This window comes from Lepidochelys olivacea (assembly GCF_965140295.1).
Source record: "Lepidochelys olivacea isolate rLepOli2 genome assembly, chromosome: 17".
Lineage (NCBI taxonomy): Eukaryota > Metazoa > Chordata > Testudines > Cheloniidae > Lepidochelys > Lepidochelys olivacea.
The window spans coordinates 959,124-980,793 of NC_140427.1; the positions used below are offsets into that span (position 1 = coordinate 959,124).

Sequence of the window (21,670 nt, forward strand, 5' to 3'; positions counted from 1 at the left end):
AACAGGGTGCATGTGAGCAGCTGGATCCTGTGACCAGAGCACCGCTCCTATGAGCACTGGAAACACAGTACCTCCAAACCAGGGCTTGGAGGGGAAAAAAAAGAGTCCATGGAAGCCCACCATGGGCCCAGGAACTGCTGCACTGGGAGGGGCAGGCCCAAGGGAGGGTGTCTAGGGACCTGCTGTGTTGTAAGGGGTGGGCCCATGGGAGGGTTCCTGGGACCTGATGAGTTGGTGAGGGGGCAGACTCATAGGAGTGTGTCCTGGGACCTGATGCATTTGGGGGGTGTGGGGGAAGAGGCTCATAGGAGGGTGTCCTGGGACCTGATGCGTTGGGGGAGGGAGGGCCCCAGGGATCCGTTGGCAGCAGGATCATGAGGTTTTGTACGGACACTGAGAAATGTGTAACAATAAACATCCTCTGTTCTGAGCCTGGTGACGTGGCTCCTTGTTACAAACCAGAGGCTGTCAGCTTGTCAGGCCCCATCCACCATAATCCACATGATTTTAAAATTCAGTATCACTTACGCATAAACATTTGGTGACGGTTTCTCTGTGAATCTGACAAGTTAAGCTGCTAAGAATTTGCACTGACAAATGTGCGTTGATTTCTTGGGCAGCTGCTGATGTAATTCCCATCCCAGCAGCCCCTGCAAGCAGCTCCGGGATTGTCTGATTTTAAAACATGGTGCCAGACGCCAAGTGGGCAAACGGAGGGGAGGGCACTGCTGTGCCAAGGGAAGAGTCCCACCTGACTAGGGCGGGGACAGCCCTGGGATACGCACCAGGTGCCACTTCCTAGGGAATAGCTACCCTAGCAATGCAGCGGTAGCACTGGTGTGTAGACACTAACCCCGAAGATGGAAGGGGTTCTTCCATCACTGCAGACACTCCACCTCTCCGATAGGCGGTAGCGAGGCTGATAGAAGAATTCTTCTGTTAACCCAGTGCTGTGTACATGGGGCTTAGGTCAGCTTAATTATATTGCACAGGGAGTGAAATTTTCCCCAGCCCTTAGCGATGTAGTTAAGCCAACCTACCGTAGTGTGGAGCAGCCCTTAGACTGTCAGCTGGCCAAAGCAGAGGCCGTGTTTGATCAGCACCAGCACATGGCACCCTGATCCTGCGCGAGGCCTCTGGCAACAGACTAAACAATGAGCAGAATACTACTCCCAGGAGGATGGAGGACAGGCTGCTCCTGTGGCACTAAGGCTCCAGGTTTGGGCATGTGCCAAGGGACACTGAGCTTTTGTACAGAGGGTGCACACAGCACCATGTGAGGGGAGGGGAAGCCAGAAGGACCGGACTGATAAACTCTCTGCCTTCTTGGGTGCCCGGCACAGTCCGTGCCTGGCATGTGGGACCCAGGTCTCTCTCTCAGCTGTCTGGGCACAGCGTGTGAGTGGCCCTGACCCTGTGCTTGCACCTTTGTTGGCGGGCATGAAGTCCTTGGCCTTGTCATTGCAGTAATGGAGACAGCAGGACAGAATCAGGTCGTCGTTGTTGCCCTGGAAAGAAGGACATGACTCATGTCAGGAAAGAGAACTACTGAACTATGATCCCCACTGCTGGGCAGCTCCAAGCACATCCAGCTTGTGGTGGGGAGCGGCCTTCCTCTCCCACCAGCATGGCTGGAGATGTGAAGACCCAGCGAAAAGAGGGTTCCTCCCCCTATGCTCCTGGGTGAGGGAGAGCTGCCCTCCAGCCCTGGGATGCCCTCTGCCCACATGCATGGAAGAGCTGCCCAGCTCCAGCACCCCATCACCACTGCCCATGCTGCAAGCTTCCTCCGAGCAGTGTCCTCCTTGGGCCGTGCCTCCCTTTACCTGCTGGCCGGTGGTGTCTTCGCTGCGGAAGGAGATGGACTCGAGCTCGTTGCCTCGGCTAGTCAGAGCCCTCATGCAGTTGTCGCGATTCTCAAAGCGCTCCTCCAGGAACTCAATGGATCTCCTGGCTTTCTCCTGCAGCAGGCGGGCATGGCTCCCGGCCCGATGCTCCAGCTCTGGGCCCTTGGCCAGGCCATCCAGCTCATTGATCACTTGGAAACAAAAGGGAAGAGGAAGCTGGGTTAGGATGCAGCAGGATGCTCTTGGGAACTGCAGCCAGAGCCTGGCACAGACCTGCCAAAGGGCCTTATGGATAGGGCACTGGACTGAGACTCAGGAGATGCAGGTTCAATTCCTGGCTCTGCCACAGACTCTGCAAGTGACCCTGGGAAAGTCACTTAATCCCTGGGCCTCAATTGCCCACCCGTAAAATGGGGAGAATGCTTTTGCTTTTCTCTCCCCCTGGCTCTGTCTTGCCTATTTGGACTATACGATTTTCAGGGCAGGGGCACAGCACCCTGCACAATGAGGCTGGACCCCGGGGCTTCTCACCCACTCACGATGGGCCAGTTGTTTTACTCAGAGCTCACTGAACTGTCCCACGGCTGAGGGATGGGAGGGGAGAGAGTCTGTGGGGAGGCCAGACCCTGGGCAAGGCAGGCGGGAGGACGATGCTGGGCCATCCAGTCCCATCTCCACCTCCTGGCTACAGCAGCTAATCACTGATGGTGCTGAGGAATGCACCTGGCTAAGTGCTGCACATGTGGGCAGTGCGTATCCTGCAGCACCTTCACTGAAGCCTGCCGAACTCCTGGCCCTGCCGTCTCCCCTGCAACAAGCCCCATGGCAGCCACTGTCTCCGGCTCAGGGTGGGAGGTGAGATTGCCAATTGGCTCTGGCCCCCTAGGCGGGACGACGCACACAGCCCCAGAGTGCCAAGTGGGGTGTGGAATCCCCAACCCCCTGCAGGGCTGGTTGGAGTAGGGAGAAGCGAGACCCCTCCTGCCCAGCCTGTGGGACAGAGGCTCCTCTCTGCTGCCCTGTGACTGACACAGGGAGGCAGACATCATGTGGCCCTCCTGACACGCAAAGCCTCACCCCAGATCAGGCTGACTCCCAGGCCTGCTGTTCATTTTGCCTGGCTGAGGATTAAGTCCTAGAGCCTTCTGTACTGGTGCCAAGGGACAGGAAAACCTCAGCCTCTCCAGCACCTGAGGGCAGAGCGGGGGCTTCTCTTGCCAGCACGAGAGACCGCAGCAATGCCCACAGGGGCTGTCGGACAGAAAGTGCTGGGAGACCCTGGCCCACTGCCTCTCCTGATAAGAGACACCCCAGGAGGCACTTCCATCCGGCAGAAACAGCCCGTGTGTAAGAGAGAGTGGGCATGGGCAAGTGGGTGATCACTCTCTGTGCACACGTGTGAGCGGCCCTGTGCACGGGAGGGAGTGAGTGAGCCTCCGGGCGCAGTCTGGCTTTCAGACATGGCTTAATTTCTGAAGATTCTTTCCAAGCTCCAAGCCAAAGCCCTGAGATCAAGTGGGAAATATGCATTCCTTGGGGGCTTGGGGAGAGCGTTCGGGGTCTGAGGCCTCTCCCCAGTGCTGTGAATCACTGCACAGGGAGCCTGTGTGATCCCTCTGTTCTAGAGGGAGGCTGGCACTCATTGTCTGGGTATTCAGATGAAAGCTCCATAGAGCTGCTTCGCTCCTCACTCATTCCTGACTCCAGAGATCCACTGTTGCCATTTCCACACACTGCAAGGCTGGATTCGGAGGGGGGTGGGGGCGAGGGAAGTGGTGCAAAAACGGAACATCAAACAGGAAAAGCTGGTATTCCATCCCAAAATCCGCTTTCCTGCTTCCAAACCAAACAGGCTTCAAAGGGGAGGCTTGTTTGTGCTTCTGCACCAGGCCTGTCTTCTCTATGGCAGGTCAGGCTCAAGGAGCAAGGAGCAGGTTAAAGAGCAAGAGAAACAAAGCAAATGGAAAGCTGCACACTTAACCCCTTGCTGCATCCCGGGGGCGCAGGGTTCTGTGCAGCCTGCAATCCAAGAACGGGACACTGTGCTGAGCACCTCTGCTGTTAGGGGAATGCTGTGCTTCCCGCTCCCGCACCTGGGGGCCAGCTCAGCTCCCTCAGCCAAGGGTTCACGCTGACCCCAGGGGACAGATTTTATAATTAATTCACAGGGCTTCGTGTGTGTGGGAGAAACCAACCTATGTCCAGCACAGCCACAGACGCTGCTGCTTCAGCATGCTTTACTAACAGCCAGCAAGGAGATCTGACAGCCTTGTGAGGTGACGCCCCATCAGCCCCACTAACATGGGGGAAACTGAGGCACAAATGGGAAAGTGGTGTCAGAGCCAGGATTAGAATCCAGAAGCTCAGGCTACGCTGTTTTCTCGTGGCTGCAGGCAGCTGGAGTCAAGCAGCACACACACCGTCCTAGCTCCCCAGTGACTGACTGGGCTGTGGTTGTAGGGTGGGGATACCACGTTTCTAGCCCTCTGGTTGGGGCTTGGGGTTACCCAGCTTCAATCAAACCACACAAGAGCTGAAGGGAGGATGCCAACATTCTCAGATGCTGTTAGCGTGGGTTGCATAACCCCCCAGGGCTCTGTAAGCTTTCTTCCCTTTGCTTCCAAAGCCCTGGAGCTGGAATGCTGAGCAGCTGTGCACCCTAGGGTTCCCATGCTGAGCTGGGCAGCCAGGTGATGGCTCCCCCTCTACCATAACCAGGAATCCCCCCAGGACAGGAATTCCTGCTCTGCTGCCTGGTGCTGACCATGGCCCTCCATGGAAGAGCCGAGTGGGCAGGAGGGTAGAGCATCTTCCAGGTGACAGAGCTCGAGCTATGGAATTCCTTCTGGTGCCCACGAGTCTCTGAATCTCACTACTGCCCCGAACCCTGCAGGGACACCTGCCCCGCAAACACAACGCAGAGAGAAGAATGCCCCTCCCAGCCCTCGTGGCAACAATCCTCCATTCCCAAGTGCACTATGCCAAAGCGTTTCACACAGGTATGCTTGTCCCACTGCCCACATGCTACATGTAGTCCTGCTCACTCAGATTGGGACAGACCTACGACCACTGACCCCAGCCAAGAGAAGCCAGGGCCCCAAGGTTGGGAACTGAGGCAGGGACAGCAGCACTCTGGGGCACTGGGCCTGGAGATGCTTAGCTCTGGTCCTGCTTCTGCGTCCCTCCAGGAATTCTCTGGGCGGCAGACTAGTGCTGACTGGGGCTCGGGCTCCAGTTACGCAGCCCTAAAGCGAGCCGGGCCAGAAGGACGATACCTCGAACCCAGGGAGTGATCGGATAATCAGAGCTAAGGCAGCTAACCAAACCTTCCCACAGCCCTGGGAGACCACCCAGCAGCACAGCCGTTATCTGCCAGGGCGAGTGTTTACCAATAACGGGAACCAGCTTGGGTTTTACTGCAAGCTTTATAAGGAGAAAAAGAAGGGCTGGGCTTCGCGAGGACACAGGCTGGCCATTTATTCCGGCTGCCTAAGCCCCAGATCAGCCAGGCTAAGCTGTCTGCTTGGATTGTTTAACAATTCCCCCACCCTGTTCCTTTCAAAATTCCCTTGAAATCCCGCTTAACACCCTCCCGCCTCCCACAGACCTGGTGCCCTGGCATCCCACAGGCCCCTGGGGAAGGGGGATCCAACCAATGGAGCAGACTGGGGGCAGAGCCATGGCAGAAAGGGAACAACCAGAAGAGTGTCTGCAAGAGACCTGCCAAAGGGCACGTGTGGGGAGAGTGCCCGCCTGCCCAGGCACGTGGCTCCAATAGATGAACCCTGGCCCACCCCAGCCTGCCCAGCACCAATGGCAAGAACTCACATGAGGTCATCTGCTGGCTCATGAACACAGTGATCCATTACGCGGCCCATCACTAACCAAGGCACCGCACAGACAGCAACAGACCACACAAGTAACTAGGGGCCGTGCGGGATGGAGGGGGGTCAGCCTGCCGAGGGCTCCACATGGGAGACTGGGACCTGCCCAGCTGGAAGGGCAGCACCCACTGCAGGCAGCTGCAAGGGGGGAAGGGAACATGCACCTCGCTCTGGCCTTACTCACCGATCAGGGGCACCACCAGGATGAACTTCCGCCACTCCAGTAGCCTCTTCAGGCTGTTCAGGTGGTCGATGAAGCCGTTGGTGTCTGGTACTAGGAAGACAGGTCTGATCTCCAGCTCCATCTGTCGCATCTGGCTCTGATCCTTCAGCACAGCCTGTAAGAGCCCAGAGAAAAGGTGAGCAGGGGGCCTGGCCACAGCAAGCCCCCGATCTGGCGCATACCCCAGGCTCCGATTCTGGACACCCTGGTCAGAGCCTCCAAACCCCTGGGCCAGAGAGAGCTAATGGGACTTACAGCAGGGAGCTGTGTCCCACCCCCCAGCACCTCAAGGCCTTTGCCTCCCTGGGCATTCAGCAATGCACTACCGGGGCACTCACCTCCACAGGGCCGTGTGCAGAGCACTTCTCAAGGTAAATTGGGCTGAGTTGCAGCACACTCCGCAGCGGTTTTACTGATGACACTCAGACTTGGGCTATAGTTTTTGTACCTGTGTAACTATGCCTGGGAGGGGTGAGATTTCTTACCAGCAGTTACACTGGGACAAGCCCGTGTCTGGACACAGTTACACTGGTATAAAGGTGCCTTCTGCTGGTGTGGTTTATTCCTGTTCCTGGACAGGAACAGCTCCACCGCTATAAGCACTTTTAAACCATACACTGCAGCCACGCAGAGCGGTTGTGTGGTTCCCAGTTAGTTCAGAGCCCACTAAGATGTAGCTGGTGCTCCAGTGGGCAGGGCTCTTGCAGGGAACGCAGGTGGACGTGGGGCCTAGGGGGGGCTTTGACGTGCTAGGGGTAGGCTAGCTCCTCTGGCTGACGGTGTGGGAGAAGGGCAGTGAGAAAGCCACATTCAGAATTCAGACTAGTGGCAAGGGACTGCAGGGAGAGAGGCTCCCAGGCAGTGGCTGGCACCATGCCATTCTGCATGCTGTGTAGAACATGCCCCCTTTGGCAAGGGCAGCCCCCACTCTCCCTCACTTGGGAGCAGAGGGGTTAAGTGAAGGTGACAGGTCAGGCCCCACTGGATAGCAGGTTTCAGGGTTACTGTGAGAGGCTGTCTGAACAAACAGCTCACTCCCCATATGAGACCCTGTGTGCGTATGCACATGGGTGATGCCTGGCCTGAGACCCTGTGTAGGACCCCGTGTACACGCCCAGTGTGCAGGTGACCCCGTCTGCGTGCCCCCTTGCATGCGGCATTTGCTGTCCCAGCTCTCACAGACTGTACCCATCAGACTCCTGGCAGCTGCGAGCAGTGCCTGTGCTGGTCGTCACGTCCCACTCCGCTCTCCGGGCCGCCCGGTGAGAGAAGGACACAGGATGCGCAGGGAGTGAAAGAGCGAGGTCGTGGGGAGTGTGCCAAGTCCCCTTGCAGCTCCAGGACGCTCAGGGAGCCAGAGGGAAATTCGCCTTTGCAGAGTTCAGAGGCCGGCAGCGAGATTTATTTTTGTTTGTGTGAGTAAAAGGCTGCAGAAGCCTCTGGCCAAGGGGACATGGGGGGGAGTGGCCTGTGATTCATACAGCCTCCTGCTGGCCTTGTGCCAGGGAAGAGAGGGAAGAGAGCCTGTGAGCAGAACTGAGAGGCAGGAGCCACATTAATTTTTCAGCTGGCACTGAGGGCACGGGAGCCTGGATCATGGCCAAGAGGAAGAGAAACTGGGCTGGGAGTTGGGATCCTGGGCTTCTAGTCCTGTGTACGTGTAACTCTGGGAAACCACTTCGTTTCTCCGGGCCTCAGCCTCCCATCACTAGAATGGGGACACTGGCCCCTCCTCACGAGCTGGGAGGCCAGGCTGTGTGTGAAGCCCCAGGAAGCCATGACGGACCACAGAGCACTGTTAGCATCGGAGCAGCACAGCCGCGCTGGATGAGACGCACTTTGGGCTCTGGTTGCCAGTGGGTGAGGCCAGCCTGGCTCCAACCCAAGCTCCTGGGGCAAGAGGAAGCGAGTGCTCTGCGCTGCTCTGGCAGAGGATGCAGTGGCTCACTCGCATGTCAGGAAGGAGGGTAGCTGAGGACCAGGCAGCATTCCACGCCCTCCGCCAGCCCATGGCCTGGAGCCGCGGATTCTGCCCAGCACTCTGCCCCAATGGGATACTCTAGGGTGGTCTGCAGCACTTCCTGCCTGCAGCCAACTCCTCATGGCACTCAGCCCTTGGGCCCAGGGAGTGCAGGGGGCTGGTGGGGGGGTGTCTTTCAGCTGCCCCAGCTAGTGACTGCAGAGATCAGGCACTTCTGAACACATTAGAGCCCCAAATTCCCTCCATATCAGCACCAGCAGGAACCCCCTGGGGAGGCTGTCCTGACAGTGCCTTGTGTCTGGAAATGGAGCCAGCCACGGGTACAGGCTGGAGCCCAGAGGCTCTGGGAGGGCTCCCTGCTGGGCAATACCCATCACAGTGCAGACTGAGGGGCTCTGATGGATCCTGCTTCCCCTGGCTCACACTGCTCACGGAGTGGGGACAAGCCACTGACCACCAAGGCTGGGCAGAGGAGCCCCGGGAAGCGATGAGCAGTGAGCCAGCTGCAGGAGAAGCCCCTACCCAGGGGGGTATTAGCGGCATGACAGTCACTCCGCCAGTCCCCCTGCACCGGCAGGAGCACCAAGACATTCCTGCTCTTGTCCAGGTGCCCCTGCCACTCGGGCTCTGTCTGCTCCGCAGGGATACAGGCGGATTTTCCAAGGGTCCGAGAACAATGCCTGTTACTGGTCCCTGCTCCAGGGTTTCCTAGTTCCAAGGTTTGTTGGCAGCGTCTTCCTCAGGAGTAAACGTGCCCCGTGCCTGGTAGTGAGCTGGGGCCGCCGCCGCGGTGGAGCCGCCGGGGGTGGGTGCATGCCTTCCGCAACCAGCAGGCCCCCGCCCCTAGGCAGGTGCATGTCAGCGCGTGTGCACCGGCCGCATTGTTCCTCAATGGAAAGCGTGAATGGGATGTGGCTATATTTAGAAAGTTACTCACGCAGCCGCCACAAAGGAGCGGCTGCATCTTAAGGGGGCGGCCGCTGTGTGTGCTCGGAGGGGACAGGAGTGAGGCTATTTTGGGAAGACATGTCATAATTGGCTGCCCAGTTAAGCTGCTTCTGTAATGTCGAGCAAAACAATAGCAGCATCCAGAGGAAGAGCCTGTTATGGTTCAGGTGGGATGTTTCTGGCGGTTCAGGAAACCTGACCGCTCCCAGAGCACAGCAGTGGCACAAAGGACAGCCTGGACCAAGGGCTCGGCCAAGGGGCGGGGGAGGCTGGGAACCCAGGCAGCAGCCAGCGCTTCGGAAGAGAGAACATGGCTGCCAGAGGGGCCCCGCTGCCATACACAGTTAGAATTACCTCCAGGCTCTTTTCTCTCCCACCCCATCACACCCCAGATGGGGCACCAGGGCTCTTCCCTGGAGGGAGTGTCCCCGCTGCTCACCCCCATGCCCAACTACTGCTGAGGGACTCGGGGAAGGGAAAATGGAGACGCCTGTGTGAGGATGTGACGCAGCAGGGAGGGGGGAGTGTTGACCTGGGAATGTGCCCTGGGGATAGGAGACCTGAGAGCCTGTCACCTGAGCCAGGAGGGGGAGGGGGAGGGAACACCTCTACCCAGCGGAGGCTGCAGCAGGGAACCTGCTGGGGGGGGGGGTTTAGTTTCAGTTTGGGGCTGGGTGGAGGAACGCAGGGAACCCAGGGCTGGGGTCTAAGCTCCCTGCTCCCCCAGAAGGACTTGACGGAGGGGTCCTGGGTGTACCCACAAGCTCTGTTTTGGACTGTGTTCCTGTTGTCCAATAACCCTTCTGTTTTACTGGCTGGCTGAGAGTCTCAGTGAATCCCAGGAAGAGGGATGCAGGGCCTGGACTCCCCCACACTCCGTGACAGCCTGTCCTGGGTCCCAGGATGTGCAGAGGAATGCCCGGTCCCAGCACACTGGGAGAGGAGCAGCAAATCTCTGGCCAGTGGGATCGGTCTGAGAGGACCACAGGTGCCCAAGGGAGCTCCTGGCAGAGGGCTGAGGGGTAGATCTAGCCCCCCACCAGCCACCTCCCTGCACTGGACACTGCTCCACTCAGGCTCTTCTAGGCCCCAGGCCCAGCTGCTTCCACCTTCCCCAGAGCTGGAGTTAGAGTGTGACAAGAAATAAACTTCCTGCCATCCCCTGACCCTGTGGGAGTCCCACTTCCCCAACAAGAGAACCGCGGGGCCCAGGTAAGAGGGGTGCAAAGGACCTTTGGTGCATCTATGCCAGCGTGTGAGAAGAATATAAGAGCTCAAAAAGCTGAACTCAGCCGTGTGGCTCTGAGTTTAAACACAGCAGCACTTATGCTAGCTGGGAACAAAGCAGAGGAGTGGGCAGACATGCCAGCTGCGATGAATGCCAGGAGATGGGTGAAGGGGGCACTAGCCCAGGACTCTGCCCCTGCAGGGAAGGCAGGCCAAGGGGACGCCAGCCCAGGGCAGAGAGAACAGGGCTATGAAATGTACAGGTAGACAGAGCTGAAAGTCTATGCCCTCTGGCTCCTGCTCCAACCCCTACTGCATCAGGGCACAGGCCTTCAAAGGGAAGGAGTGTGCTTCAGGCCACGATCCTCTCCCTCCCGGGAAATGAAACAGGAGCCAGTCCCTTAGAGCACTGGTTCTCAAAGCCAGTCCGCTGCTTGATCAGGGAAAGACCTTGGTGGGCCGGACTGGTTTGTTTACCTGCCGCATCCGCAGGTTCGGCCCGATCGCAGCTCCCACTGGCCGCAGTTCACTGCTCCAGGCCAATGGGGGCTGCGGGAAGCAGCGTGGGCCAAGGGACGTGCTGGCCGCAGCCCCCATTAGGTGTCTCACAAACTACTGCACTCCACTGCATTCGGTGGGCTCAGATACCAGCCCTTTTGTGTGAGATAAAGCTGACTGAAGGATCTGAAGCAGTGGCAAATGGCCAGTATGCAACTTGGCGCACATGCCTAAGGGTCCTACAAGGCTTGGGCTGGCCTTCACTAGTGACCTAGGGTGGGGAGTCATGCAACCTGCCAGCAGCCATGATGGGAGATGGGGAGCATGGCAGAAAGAACACCAAGAGCAGACATGGGCAGGAAGTGCCAGAAGATTCAGCTGGGAAGAATGCAGCTAATCCAGCTGGGTGGGGAGAGCTAATCTGACCTGTCAGTCAGTCCCTCTGGGGAGGACGGAACCTGGGGCAGGAATGGCAGACCCAGCCTGAGAGGCAAGGGTGGACAGAACATTAGAGAAGGACTTAAAAGAGCAAGGGCAAAGGAGACGGGTGGGATTTGGGGCCGCATGCACAGAGCAGGGAGGGGAGAATCCCTCTCCACAGGGCTGCTGCACTCCCTTCTGGGCACCACAGAGCCTGACAAGCTGCAGGGGGCTCAGTGAAGAGCACCAAAACCAACCAGAGGACAGGAGGGATTGAGAGATGGGGAAAGGGAGAGAAAGAGGATAGCTCACTGGCCAGGGCACTACCCTGCATGATGGGCTCAACTCCCTGCCCTGCCACAGATTCTCTGTGACCCTGGGCAAGTCTCTCAGGATACTTCTACACTGCAATAACCCCTCCGTGGTCCCGAGTCTCAGAGCCAGGTCAGTTAACTGCGCCTTGTGGGGCTACAAATTGCAGTGTACATGTTTGGGCTTGGGCTGGAACCTGGGCTCTGAGACTCCGCTGAAATGTCTACACCACTGCAATGGTAGAGCCCTGCAGCCCGAGTCAGCTGACCTGGGCCAGCTGTGGCCATGCTGCTGGCCTTTTACTGCAGTGTAGACATTCCCTAAGTCCCTCTGGGCCTCAGTTCCCCATCTGTAGCGTGGGGATAATGACCATGCCTGCCCCGCCTCTGGGAGGACACACACATTAAAGCCTGTGAGGTGCTCAGATGCTACTTCAGTGAAGGGGGCCACATCTACTGCAGCGAGGCAGACTGAAAACTGCTGGCCCAGTGGGGAAGAAGGGGGCAGGTTGGGAGACAGCTCCACCCACCGCACAGAGGGGAGGCCAACTTTAGAACAGCCTGGAGACAGAACTAGGGGAAGTGGGATAAAATCAAGGAGAGTGTCAGCTGAGTCTCAGGAGAAAGCCGTGCCTGGCTGTGGAGTCTCTCCCAAGAGAAGGCTCAGAATCCCCACTGCTCCAGGCAGTGAACACTAGGTAGGATGAAATGCTGGTGAGCTCACTCCCGTCCTGCTCCCTAGCTCCTCCAAGTCCCTGCCTCAGGCTGTCGGTCAGCACCCACTGCAGCATGAAGGCTGGGGCCCTGCCCGTGTCCTGCTCCATTCTCTTCCCGGCCAACACTGGGCTGAATTACTTTACTCAAGCCCCAACGAGCTCTCCTCCACTCCTTAAAATCAGGCTCCAAGTGCACCTAAGCTCCCAGCTGCACAGCCCCCGACACTGCCCACGCCCTTGTGCTGACCTCCATCCGGCTCCAAGCCCCGGCCCAGTGCAGCTCTGGAAGAAGGGCGGAGTGCACTGGAAAGAAACCCCATGACACCCTCCGGCAGCCCCCAGCTCTCCCTGTGCAATGGGGCGTGGAGATGTACACAGAGGCAGAGAACGGCTCTGCTGTCCCGGGATAGCGGCCCGGTCAGGCTCTGCAAGCACTGCCATCCCTGAACACGTGCAGTTCCTGTTTGCTGTGTTTGAACACGGAGCTGGGAAGTGGGGAATTTACTGACACCTCCCACTTAACAACCCTGGGAAGCTGGAAGGCTTCAGGCCGCTGTAATTTACAGCCCCTCTCTCCAATCTCCGTCTCACTTGCTGCTTTCCTTGTAGCATTAATGTGACCCAGATCCCTGCAGCAGCAGTGGGATGGTTAATGCAGGGCAGCCCCTCCCTCCCCGCACAATTCCGACCTGCCCCTCAAGAGGGATTTGTAAAAAAGGGGAAACATCCAGAAAGGTTGGGGTGGGTTTGGAAGTGCAGTGCCGTGGTTCTGGGCCCCCAGCCAATAGCTGGAGGGTACACATGTGTGTGCTCTCCCAGTAGGGCCTTCAGCGGCCCTGTTTTACAACCACCTCGGCACAGACTGCAGAGTTCACGCATCTGGCCAGACAGATGTATCTGGCTTACATTCAAGGCTGGAAAATGAAGAATTATGGAAGTGAAGGGCCCTGGGCATTAGAGAGTGCGGAGGTGAGGGGGAGGGGGAACCAGGGAGAATTTTCCTCTGCTGAGAAATCCTCATCTGGGCTGCGAGTGTGGAGGAGGCCCTCGAGTGTGGAGGAGGAAGAGGGCCGGAGAAAGCAAAGTGGCCAATAGCCATGCATGTGGGGTTGCTCTTAAAGGGCCAGTGTGCTCACAACCAGGGCCCAGCTCCAAATCCAACCAGTTTAGTTCACAAGATACCACTGGGGAAAGCTCTAGGAACTCAATAGGGCTAGAGTAAAAGAATCTCTATCTGTCTGCCGGTGTTGCCATAGTGATGCTTTGGTTACAGCCATGGGCAGCAGCATCTCCCTGAGAGGGCTCTTTAATTGACTGCGGAGATCCCCCACAAGGCGGAAATGCAGAGCCCAGCTCTGGACCCCTGACACGCACATCGTGAGGCCTGGCAGTGCAGATCCCTGACCGGAGGATGACCTCGCACGGGGGGGCAGCACAATGACAGCCTGGCCTAGCTTGTCCCTGGGTTTCTGACAGGTTTGCATTCACCTTGGCCTGGCCCCTTTCTTCTGAAGCCAACGGAGGCTTTTCCACTCACTCCCACTGGAGCAGGATTGGGCCCCATGTGACCTGGAAGGAAAGCTCAGGCTTCTGTGAGACTCCCCAGTAGCTCCCTGCCCCTGGACACAACATGGAGAACAGCTGAATCCTACCCTCCCAGCGGGGATCCAAGTGCCCTACCTGAATCTTGTCCTGACGACGCTGCTGCTCAGCTACTTTCCTGGCCAGTGCTTGCTTCCTGGCTCTGAGTTCCCTGATGTCAAACTCTTCTCCACTGACTTCAGCCTCAGAATCATCTTCAAATGCCTCGATCCTCAAGTCATCCTCCTTCTTACAGGAAACCCAGACAAACCAGAAGAAGAGAATTCATTATAGGTGAGAGTCAGTGACACTGAAGGCCCCTTCCCAGCACACACAGCCCCCCGCCGCTCTCTGACACTCCTTGCGGAGGTTTCAGTCTATTTCTGGAAATATTAAACAAAAAACCAAGGGAAATGACCCTCCTCCCCACCTACCGTCAGTTAACACAACAGGGCTGAGTGACACCAGAAAGGCCAGGAAATCCAGAGCTGAGGCTTAGAGTAAGGAGGGTGTGGTGGTTAAAGCGCTGGTCTGCTTTCAGTTCCAGGCTCTGCCAGACTCCTGGTGTGACCCTGGACAAGTTATTTAACCTCTGTGAATGGGGAGAATGCAGCTGCCTTTCGCCCACCCTTCCTCTGCCGTGTCTATTTAGACTGTAATCTCTCTGGGGCAGAGACTGCTTCCTATCATATGTCTGTACCAATGGGCCCCAACTGCAGCTGAGATCTCTAGATGCTACCGTAACACAAGTAAAAACTTGTAATAAAGGCTGGAAACACAAACTGAGCCTTCTGCCACTCGAAAAGGAAACTTAAATTCCGGGATTCCAAGGCCAGAGGGACCATTAGATTGTCTGGTCTGCTCTCCTGTGTAACTCATGCCAGTGAACTTCCCCCAGCGCTCCATGCATCAAGCCTGTTCTTTCTGCCTGTACTACAGCAGATCTTTTCAAAAGGGAAGTCCAATCTGGATTTAAACACTCCAAGTGCAGAGAATCCACCCATCCCTTGGCGAGCTGTTACCCTCACTCTGAAACATTGGCACCTCATTTCCAGTCTGAATTTGTCTGGCTTCAGCTCCCAGCCCTTGGGTCTTGTTCAGCCTTTGTCTGCTAGACTGAGGAGCCCTCTCCGCTCACAGACCTTCCTCCAGGTAGGTATTTACAGACCGCGATCAAGTCACTCTTCCTCTTCTCTTGGCTAGCACTGGCTGAGCTTCTCTCCCGTCACCGTAAGGCAGGTTTTCCAGACCTCGAATCGTTGCAGCTCCTTTCTGAGCCCTTCCAGCTGGCCCATGTCCTTTCTGAAGTGTGGACCCCAGCACTACCCCCGTAATGGTCTCCCATGGGCCGTATGCAGTGGGATCACCTCCCTATGCCAGCTCCATATTCCTGGGCGGATCCAGCCAAGGATTGCATTTGCCCTCTTAGTCAGCCCATCGCTTCAGCTGGTTTCCACTATGACCCCATGTCCCTATCAGAGTCCCCACTTTCCAGAACACAGCCCCCCTGTAAGTGAGAGCTGCATTCCTGTCTCCTAGCTGGAGGACCCAGCCTTTGGCTGCATTAAAATGCAGGTTGGCCAAAGGCGCCCAGCTTCCCCGGTGATCCACATTGCACTCAAGAACTGCCCTATCCCACCATTATCCACCACTGCACCAGTCTGGGCCTCAGCTCCAAACTTTACCCCCAGGGATTTAATATTTTCTTCCACACCACTGACAAGAGACTGAATAGTGTTGGGTCGAGAATGGATCCCCGTGGGACCCTTCTAGAAACGCTCTGTATTGGACTTGGCCTCTGGCCTCATCGTGGTTCCAAGGCAAGGCGTACAGCATCCTCTGGGTTTTGCACGAGCACATTCCTAGTTAACAAGCTGACTCATTTAAATTTCTGACTAGCTCCTGTATGGTGGTTGATACCCTGGGTGACTGCAGCAGGCTGTTCATGTGTGCTGGTCTGGGCCAGTAAGGATGTGAAGTTGCCTGAGGGAATTGAGTGGGAAGGGCTCATATTGGGGGCTTCTTGTCCTGTTTCAAGTAATTCCCTTGGAAGGGCCTCAGGACTAGTCAGTGTGTTGGAGCTGAGGAGGAAATGGCAGTTCCTCTGCCACACTGAGCTGCATGGCTATAAACTCGATCCTGAGCCTGAACCCTGACACTCCCCTCACCTTCCCCTGCTACACAGGGCACTTGAAGGTTTAAACTAGAGTAAATGGTGGATTCTTTGTAACTTGAAGTCTTCAAACAGTGATGGGAGGACATCAATAACTCAGCCAGAGGTCAGGGGTCTGTTGCAAGAGAGGGTGGACGAGGCACTGTGGCCTGTGATGTACAGGAGGTCAGACACGATGATCATGATGGTCCTGTCTGGCCTTAAAGTCTATGAGTTTTTGGGTTCCAGTTCCTGTGGAAGCCCCTGTGCTGGAAGTTAGCCCCTGCTCTTTATGCCATATGGCATGTGTTTGGAGGTCAGTTTGGTTTGCTCAGATGGTCTTCATGGGACTATGCCCTTTGGGTCCTGGGCCTCCTCAGACTTTCCCATTGATCAGGACAAGCCTCAGCCACACACAGAGCACCAACTGCCAGGCCAGGGGATGAGGCTTTCAAGTCTCAACAAACCCCTGGACCTGGCAAGAGAGGCAAAGGCTGACAGCCTGGGACAGAGTGTACTAAATCTCTGGGCACCCCCAGCCTCAGCGCAGCTCGGAGCGGCTTTCAGGGAGCACAGGAGCTGCTCACATATGCACTGGGCACCTCATGCTTCCTGGTTTCACACTCAGTAATTTTACTGAGACCAGGCTGGGCCACACATTCAGCAGCTCTTCCCTCCGAGTGACCCTGTAGCCATGGGAAGGAGGAAGACGGAGCCCTCAGACTCACTTCCCTCTCAGGAGAGCACAGACCACAGCGAGAGGTAGAGAGATGGTGGCTCCAGTGAGGGGCATAGTTCAGATGTGCAGCCTGCAGTGTTGTTTCCAGGTTTGGAATAAGCTCGCCCAGGGTCAGGGGATGGTCACGTTGGCCTGCTGGAGGCTCAGCTCAGACCCAAATGCAGAAGCTCATGGGTTACGTAAGGAGTTCACAGAAAGGTTCCCACAGCTAAGCTAGGGGCCTCCCTGGTTAGCCCAGAGGGGCAGGGAATGACAGCCTAGAGGCCTCCCTGGTTAGCCCAGAGGGGTGCCATTCTCTGCCTCTTAGCCCAGTTATGGAAGAAGGTTAGAGCTGCTGCTAGGAAATCCCTGCTGAGAGCAGTGAGGGTGCCCGAGTGGCAGACACTGAACTGTGCCACAAAACTCCAGATGGGTCATTCTCTCTCTCTGGTCTGTCTCTATCTCAGAGCAGAAGTATTCAAGTCTCTGTGTATCACAGTGGCTTATGACCACTGTTACTGGGATCTCTGCCTGTCCTTCCCAACAGCCTGGTCGGTGTCCCTGCAGGTCAGGGTCTCAGCTCCCACACACATCCAGTGCTGCCATGCTGAGATCGCAGGGGGGGCTGAAGGGAGCTAGGGCACTCTCTTGTTGGGTGCCTGAGCTCCACCCAGCCCTCCTCTGGGGACAACTGAACTGGCTAAGTGGACTCTTCGAATGCAGGCCACCCACAGCGATGGATTTTCCCTACTCTAACCTGCTCTGTGTCTTTCTAGCCCCCGATGGAGGAGGATGGGCAGAGCCAGGGCCACCCAGCCCACAGCTCCAAATGCCTTTCCCTTTCTCCACTGTTCCCTGGCATTTCAAACTGCAAGATTAAACACAAGGAAAATGTCAACCTGCAGCGTGGCTGGCAGGGCCGTTGAACACACACACTGAGCCTGGAGTGAAGCAAGGGCTACAGGAACAAGCAAGGGCAGAAAAACAAGAGGAGAATTCCTTAATCACATCAGGATGTGAGAGGCAGGGGAGGGAGGGGGCGCCAATGTCAGCTCTTCCTGTGCGTGTGCTGGAGGCTGGAGTTCAGGCCTCTGCCGCATTGAGCTCCACGGCTGTAAACTTGATCCTGAGCCTGAACCCTGACATCCCCCTCGCCGGGCTCCCGCGCTGCACGTTATTAGAACTCTTCCCCCTTTAAGTATTAAACAGCAGCATCTGGAACTCATAGCAGTGAGCAAGACAGAGGCACATGGGTGGGACTGGCAGGAAGGGGCACAAGCAAAGTAGACTCGAGAGACCAGGACTGCTCACCATTCCGCTCCCCCCGCCACAGTGCAGAATGCACACACAGCTACCCTGGCTATAAATAGTGGGAGCTGCAGGGCCGGCAGGGGCTGGGCCCCACAGCGGTGACCCTTCCTTCGCTGAGGCGCGCTCTTCCCGCACGGTACCTGATCTTCCAGTTGTTTTCCCTCTTGGCTTCCCATTTCCTTTCCCATGGCGTCTGGGACGGGTGCCACTGACACATATTTTCCACCCTTGAATGCCAGCAAAGGCTCTTCTTGTCCACAAAGGGCTTCCAGGAAATACTTCAGAACTGTGACCCTCTTGCAGTCAGCTGCAATAACCTACGGGGTGAGGATCAGGGGGTTGGGGAGAGAAAGAAAAACAGAGTCAGTGCCCAGGGAAGGCAGAGAGCAGTGGCAGTCAGCCACTGACCAAAGGGAAACCTCAGAGCCTGGGGCCCAGCTGCTGCGAGCGGTGCTGATGCATACAGCAGGGCCCAGCGAGCACCTGGGAGAGGATGGTTACTCATCCCCCTTTGGCTCAGGAAATGGCCGATGCCCAGCTCCAGTGTCTGGCCCTTGAGCTTGTGGCCAAGGGGCAGGAGAACTGGGGCAGGCTAATGAAAGCACAGGCACCGACATCTCTCACAGAATGGCTTGTGCACTGCAGACAGGCTTCACCTCTCCAGCCTCTCCCCTGGAGCCCGTTCCTGGTTCGGAGCTGAAGGAAAGGCCCCCCACCCCCAGGCAGAATTGCCATCCAAGAGCTGAAAACCTGCTCAAGTGGGAGATGGATGAGGAGGACTCTCCTGGCTGTTTCATTTCAGCTAGAACAGGAACCCCTGACAGCCCCCACAATGGAAACAGGAGGGCTCAAGCGGATAGCTGTCAGGGGAACGATACAGGTGCTGAGAGCCAGCAGGTGGGGGCATTTTACAAAAGCCACGCACCTCTTGGACTCGGCTGCTGCCTCAGCCCATGAGCTCATCTCACTAAATAACCAGGGAGCCTGTCAGGGCTGAGCTAGCCAGGATGCAATTCAATAGCTTGGGTAATTATCAAATGTATGAGACTCTCAGATGGAGTTTCCAGAGCACTGGAGCCTGGAACGCTCCCCTCTGGTGCCACACAGCCCCCAGCCCTGCACCAGACCCTCTGCCTGGGCCCCAAGCCCCAGCCCTTGGGCAGATCAGAATCCCTTCCCCTGCTATAGCAGAGCACTGCGCCTGTACTCTCCCTGCCTGCCGCTTTCCCTTTCGAACACCAGCTGGGAGAGCCGAACCCTTGGCGATGGTTTGTCCTGTCCACTGCAAACCTATGATGGCCAAGCTCACAGCAACAAGTTAACCCTGCCCTGCTCTTCTCTTTGTACCTTGCTCACATGGACTTCGCACCATGGTTCTGGCTCCACTTTACTCTGTTTACACTGGAAGCAGTGCCCAGATTCTGCTCCCCAAGTCAGAAGGCCCCAGCTTGCTCCCACTCGTGGACCCCAGAACCAGGTAGTTCATTTATGGGGTCTAGCTGATTTCACTCCAGTGCAACCACAGTGAACCTGAGTGCCCAGCACCCATCGGGAGGGCACAAGGCTCAGATATCAGGAAGAATGGGGGGCACCCCACACATCGGATGATCAACTGAGAGGCTCAACACACATGGGGAAGTGATGGGGCAGCAGCGCCCGTCAGGATCCCATGTTGCTATGGGATACACTGTGTATACCAACCACAGGCAGCGGGCAGAGCAGAAATACAGAAGCAGGGCTGAGGTAGCATGACGGGCAGGCAACAGTGAGCAATGGGCTGGCAGGCGGCACGCAGAGAACCCCCCCACGGCACCAGGCTACAGCGCAGAGGAAACTTCTGCACTTCCACAATGCTGCCAGTTTCCTCTCTGTGGGCTAATTTTAACCACCTTGTTGTTACAGTGTGTGTCAGCCACCTGACCCCGCTGTGACCCCCAACCTTGTGCCCCAGCTACTGCATGAACTAGGGAGCCTTATGTAACAAGAGCAGGGCTTTCCTCTGTGTCTGGAGCAGCAGAGAATTAAAGAGCCCATCAGTCAGACTCCCTCTCTTCCGAGTCAATCACACAGGCATTGCTAACTGCCTCAAGACAGCAGGAGTAAGAAACATGCCTCTGACTCCCCTGGGCAGAGGCCTCTGCGGGTGGTGGTGGTGGGCTGCCAGAAGGGAAAATGGAAAGAATAAAGCCCCAGATCCTCAGAGATATTTAGGCACCTAACTCACACTGATTTCAGTGGGAGTTAGGTGCCTAAAGACTTGGAGGATCTGAGCCTAAATGCCTTCAGTTGAGTGAAAGAATGATTCGTGGTAGAAGGGGACCCAATAACGAAGAACAGAGTGGCACAAGGGGGAATGGCGTCAAACTAAAAGAAGGGAAATGTAGTCTGAACATCAGGAAAACTATCAGGAATGTTGAAACTATAGTAAAGAACAGAATTACCAGACACACAGATGAACAACATTTGTTGGGGAAGAGTCAACATGGTTTTTGTAAAGGGAAATCATCCCTCATCAATCTATTAGAATTCAACAAACATGAGCACAAGGGGCATCCAGTGGATATAGTGTACTTAGATGTTCAGAAAGCCTTTGACAAGGTCGCTAACCAAAGGTTCTTAAGCAAAGTGAGCAGTCATGGGATAAGAAGGCAGGTCCTCTCATGGATCAGTAACTGGTTAAAAGATAGGAAACAAAGTGTAGGAATAAATGGTTGGTTTTCAGAATGGAGAGTGATAAATAGTGGTGTCCCCCAGGGGTCTGTACTGGGACCAGTCCTAGTCAACATAGTAATAAATGATCTGGAAAAAGGGGTAAACAGTGGCAAAATTTGCAGACAATACAAAATTACTCAAGCTAGTTAAGTCCAAAGCTGACTTTGAAGAGTTACAAAGGGATCTCACAAAACTGATGGACTGGGCAATAAAATGACAGATGAAGTTCAATGTTCATAAATGCAAAATATTGCACACTGGAAAACATAATCCTAAACTATACATATACAATGTTGGGGTCTAAATTAATTGTTACCACTCAAGAAAGATCTTGGAGTCATTGTGGAGAGTTCTCTGAAAACAGAGAGTTCTCTGCGCTCAATGTGCAGCGGCCGTCAAAAAAGCGAACAGAATGTTGGGAACCATTAAGAAAGGGATAGACAATAGGACAGAAAATATCCTAGTGCCTCTCTATAAACCATAGTACACCCACATCTTGAATACTGCGTGCAGATCTCGTTGTCCCATCTCAAAAAAGATGTATTGGAGTTAGAAAAGGTTCAGAGAAGGGCAACAAACATGATGAGGGGTATGGAACGGCTGCCATATGAGGAGAGAATAATAAGACTGGGACTTTTCAGCTTGGAAAAGAGACGACTAAGGGGGGATACGATGGAGGTCTATAAAATCTTGACTGGTGTGGAGACAGTGAATCAGTAAGTGTTATTTACTCCTCCACATAACAACAAGAACTAGGGGTCACCCAATGAAATGAAGAGGCAGCAGGTTTAAAACAAACAAAAGGAAGTATTTATTCACACAATGCACAGTCAACCTGTGGAACTCGTTGCCAGAGGATATGGTGAAGGTCAAAACCATAACAGCCTTCAAAAAAGAATTAGGTAAGTTCCTGGAGGATAGGTCCATCCGTGGCTATTAGCCAGGATGGGCAGGAACGCAACCCTTTGCTCTGAGTGTCCCTAGCCTCTGTTTGCAAGAAGCTGGGAGTGGACGACAGGGGATGGATCACTCCGATGATTGCCTGTTCTGCTCACTCCCTCTGCAACTGGCATGGAAGACAGGATACTGGGCTAGATGGACCATTGCTCTGATCCAATATGGCCAATTCTATGCTCTAGGC

The 21,670-nt window shown here is 55.8% G+C and overlaps 1 protein-coding gene across 4 annotated transcripts in view; it reads right to left on the bottom strand.

The window, feature by feature from the left end:
• Positions 1 to 21,670, bottom strand: part of SMG6 (SMG6 nonsense mediated mRNA decay factor) — a gene marked incomplete at its 5' end in the record, with an annotated part of 165,735 nt that overhangs the window by 4,295 nt on the left and 139,770 nt on the right. For 3 of the 4 annotated variants that reach the window (XM_084651033.1, XM_084651030.1, XM_084651032.1), the window contains 5 exons: positions 1,427 to 1,508; positions 1,827 to 2,038; positions 5,916 to 6,069; positions 13,736 to 13,885; positions 17,958 to 18,134. In XM_084651033.1, coding sequence (XP_084507159.1) covers positions 1,427 to 1,508; positions 1,827 to 2,038; positions 5,916 to 6,069; positions 13,736 to 13,885; positions 17,958 to 18,134 — 775 coding nt within the window. The remainder of the gene's footprint in view (positions 1 to 1,426; positions 1,509 to 1,826; positions 2,039 to 5,915; positions 6,070 to 13,735; positions 13,886 to 17,957; positions 18,135 to 21,670) is intronic. The other variant, XM_084651031.1, reaches the window with a different exon arrangement.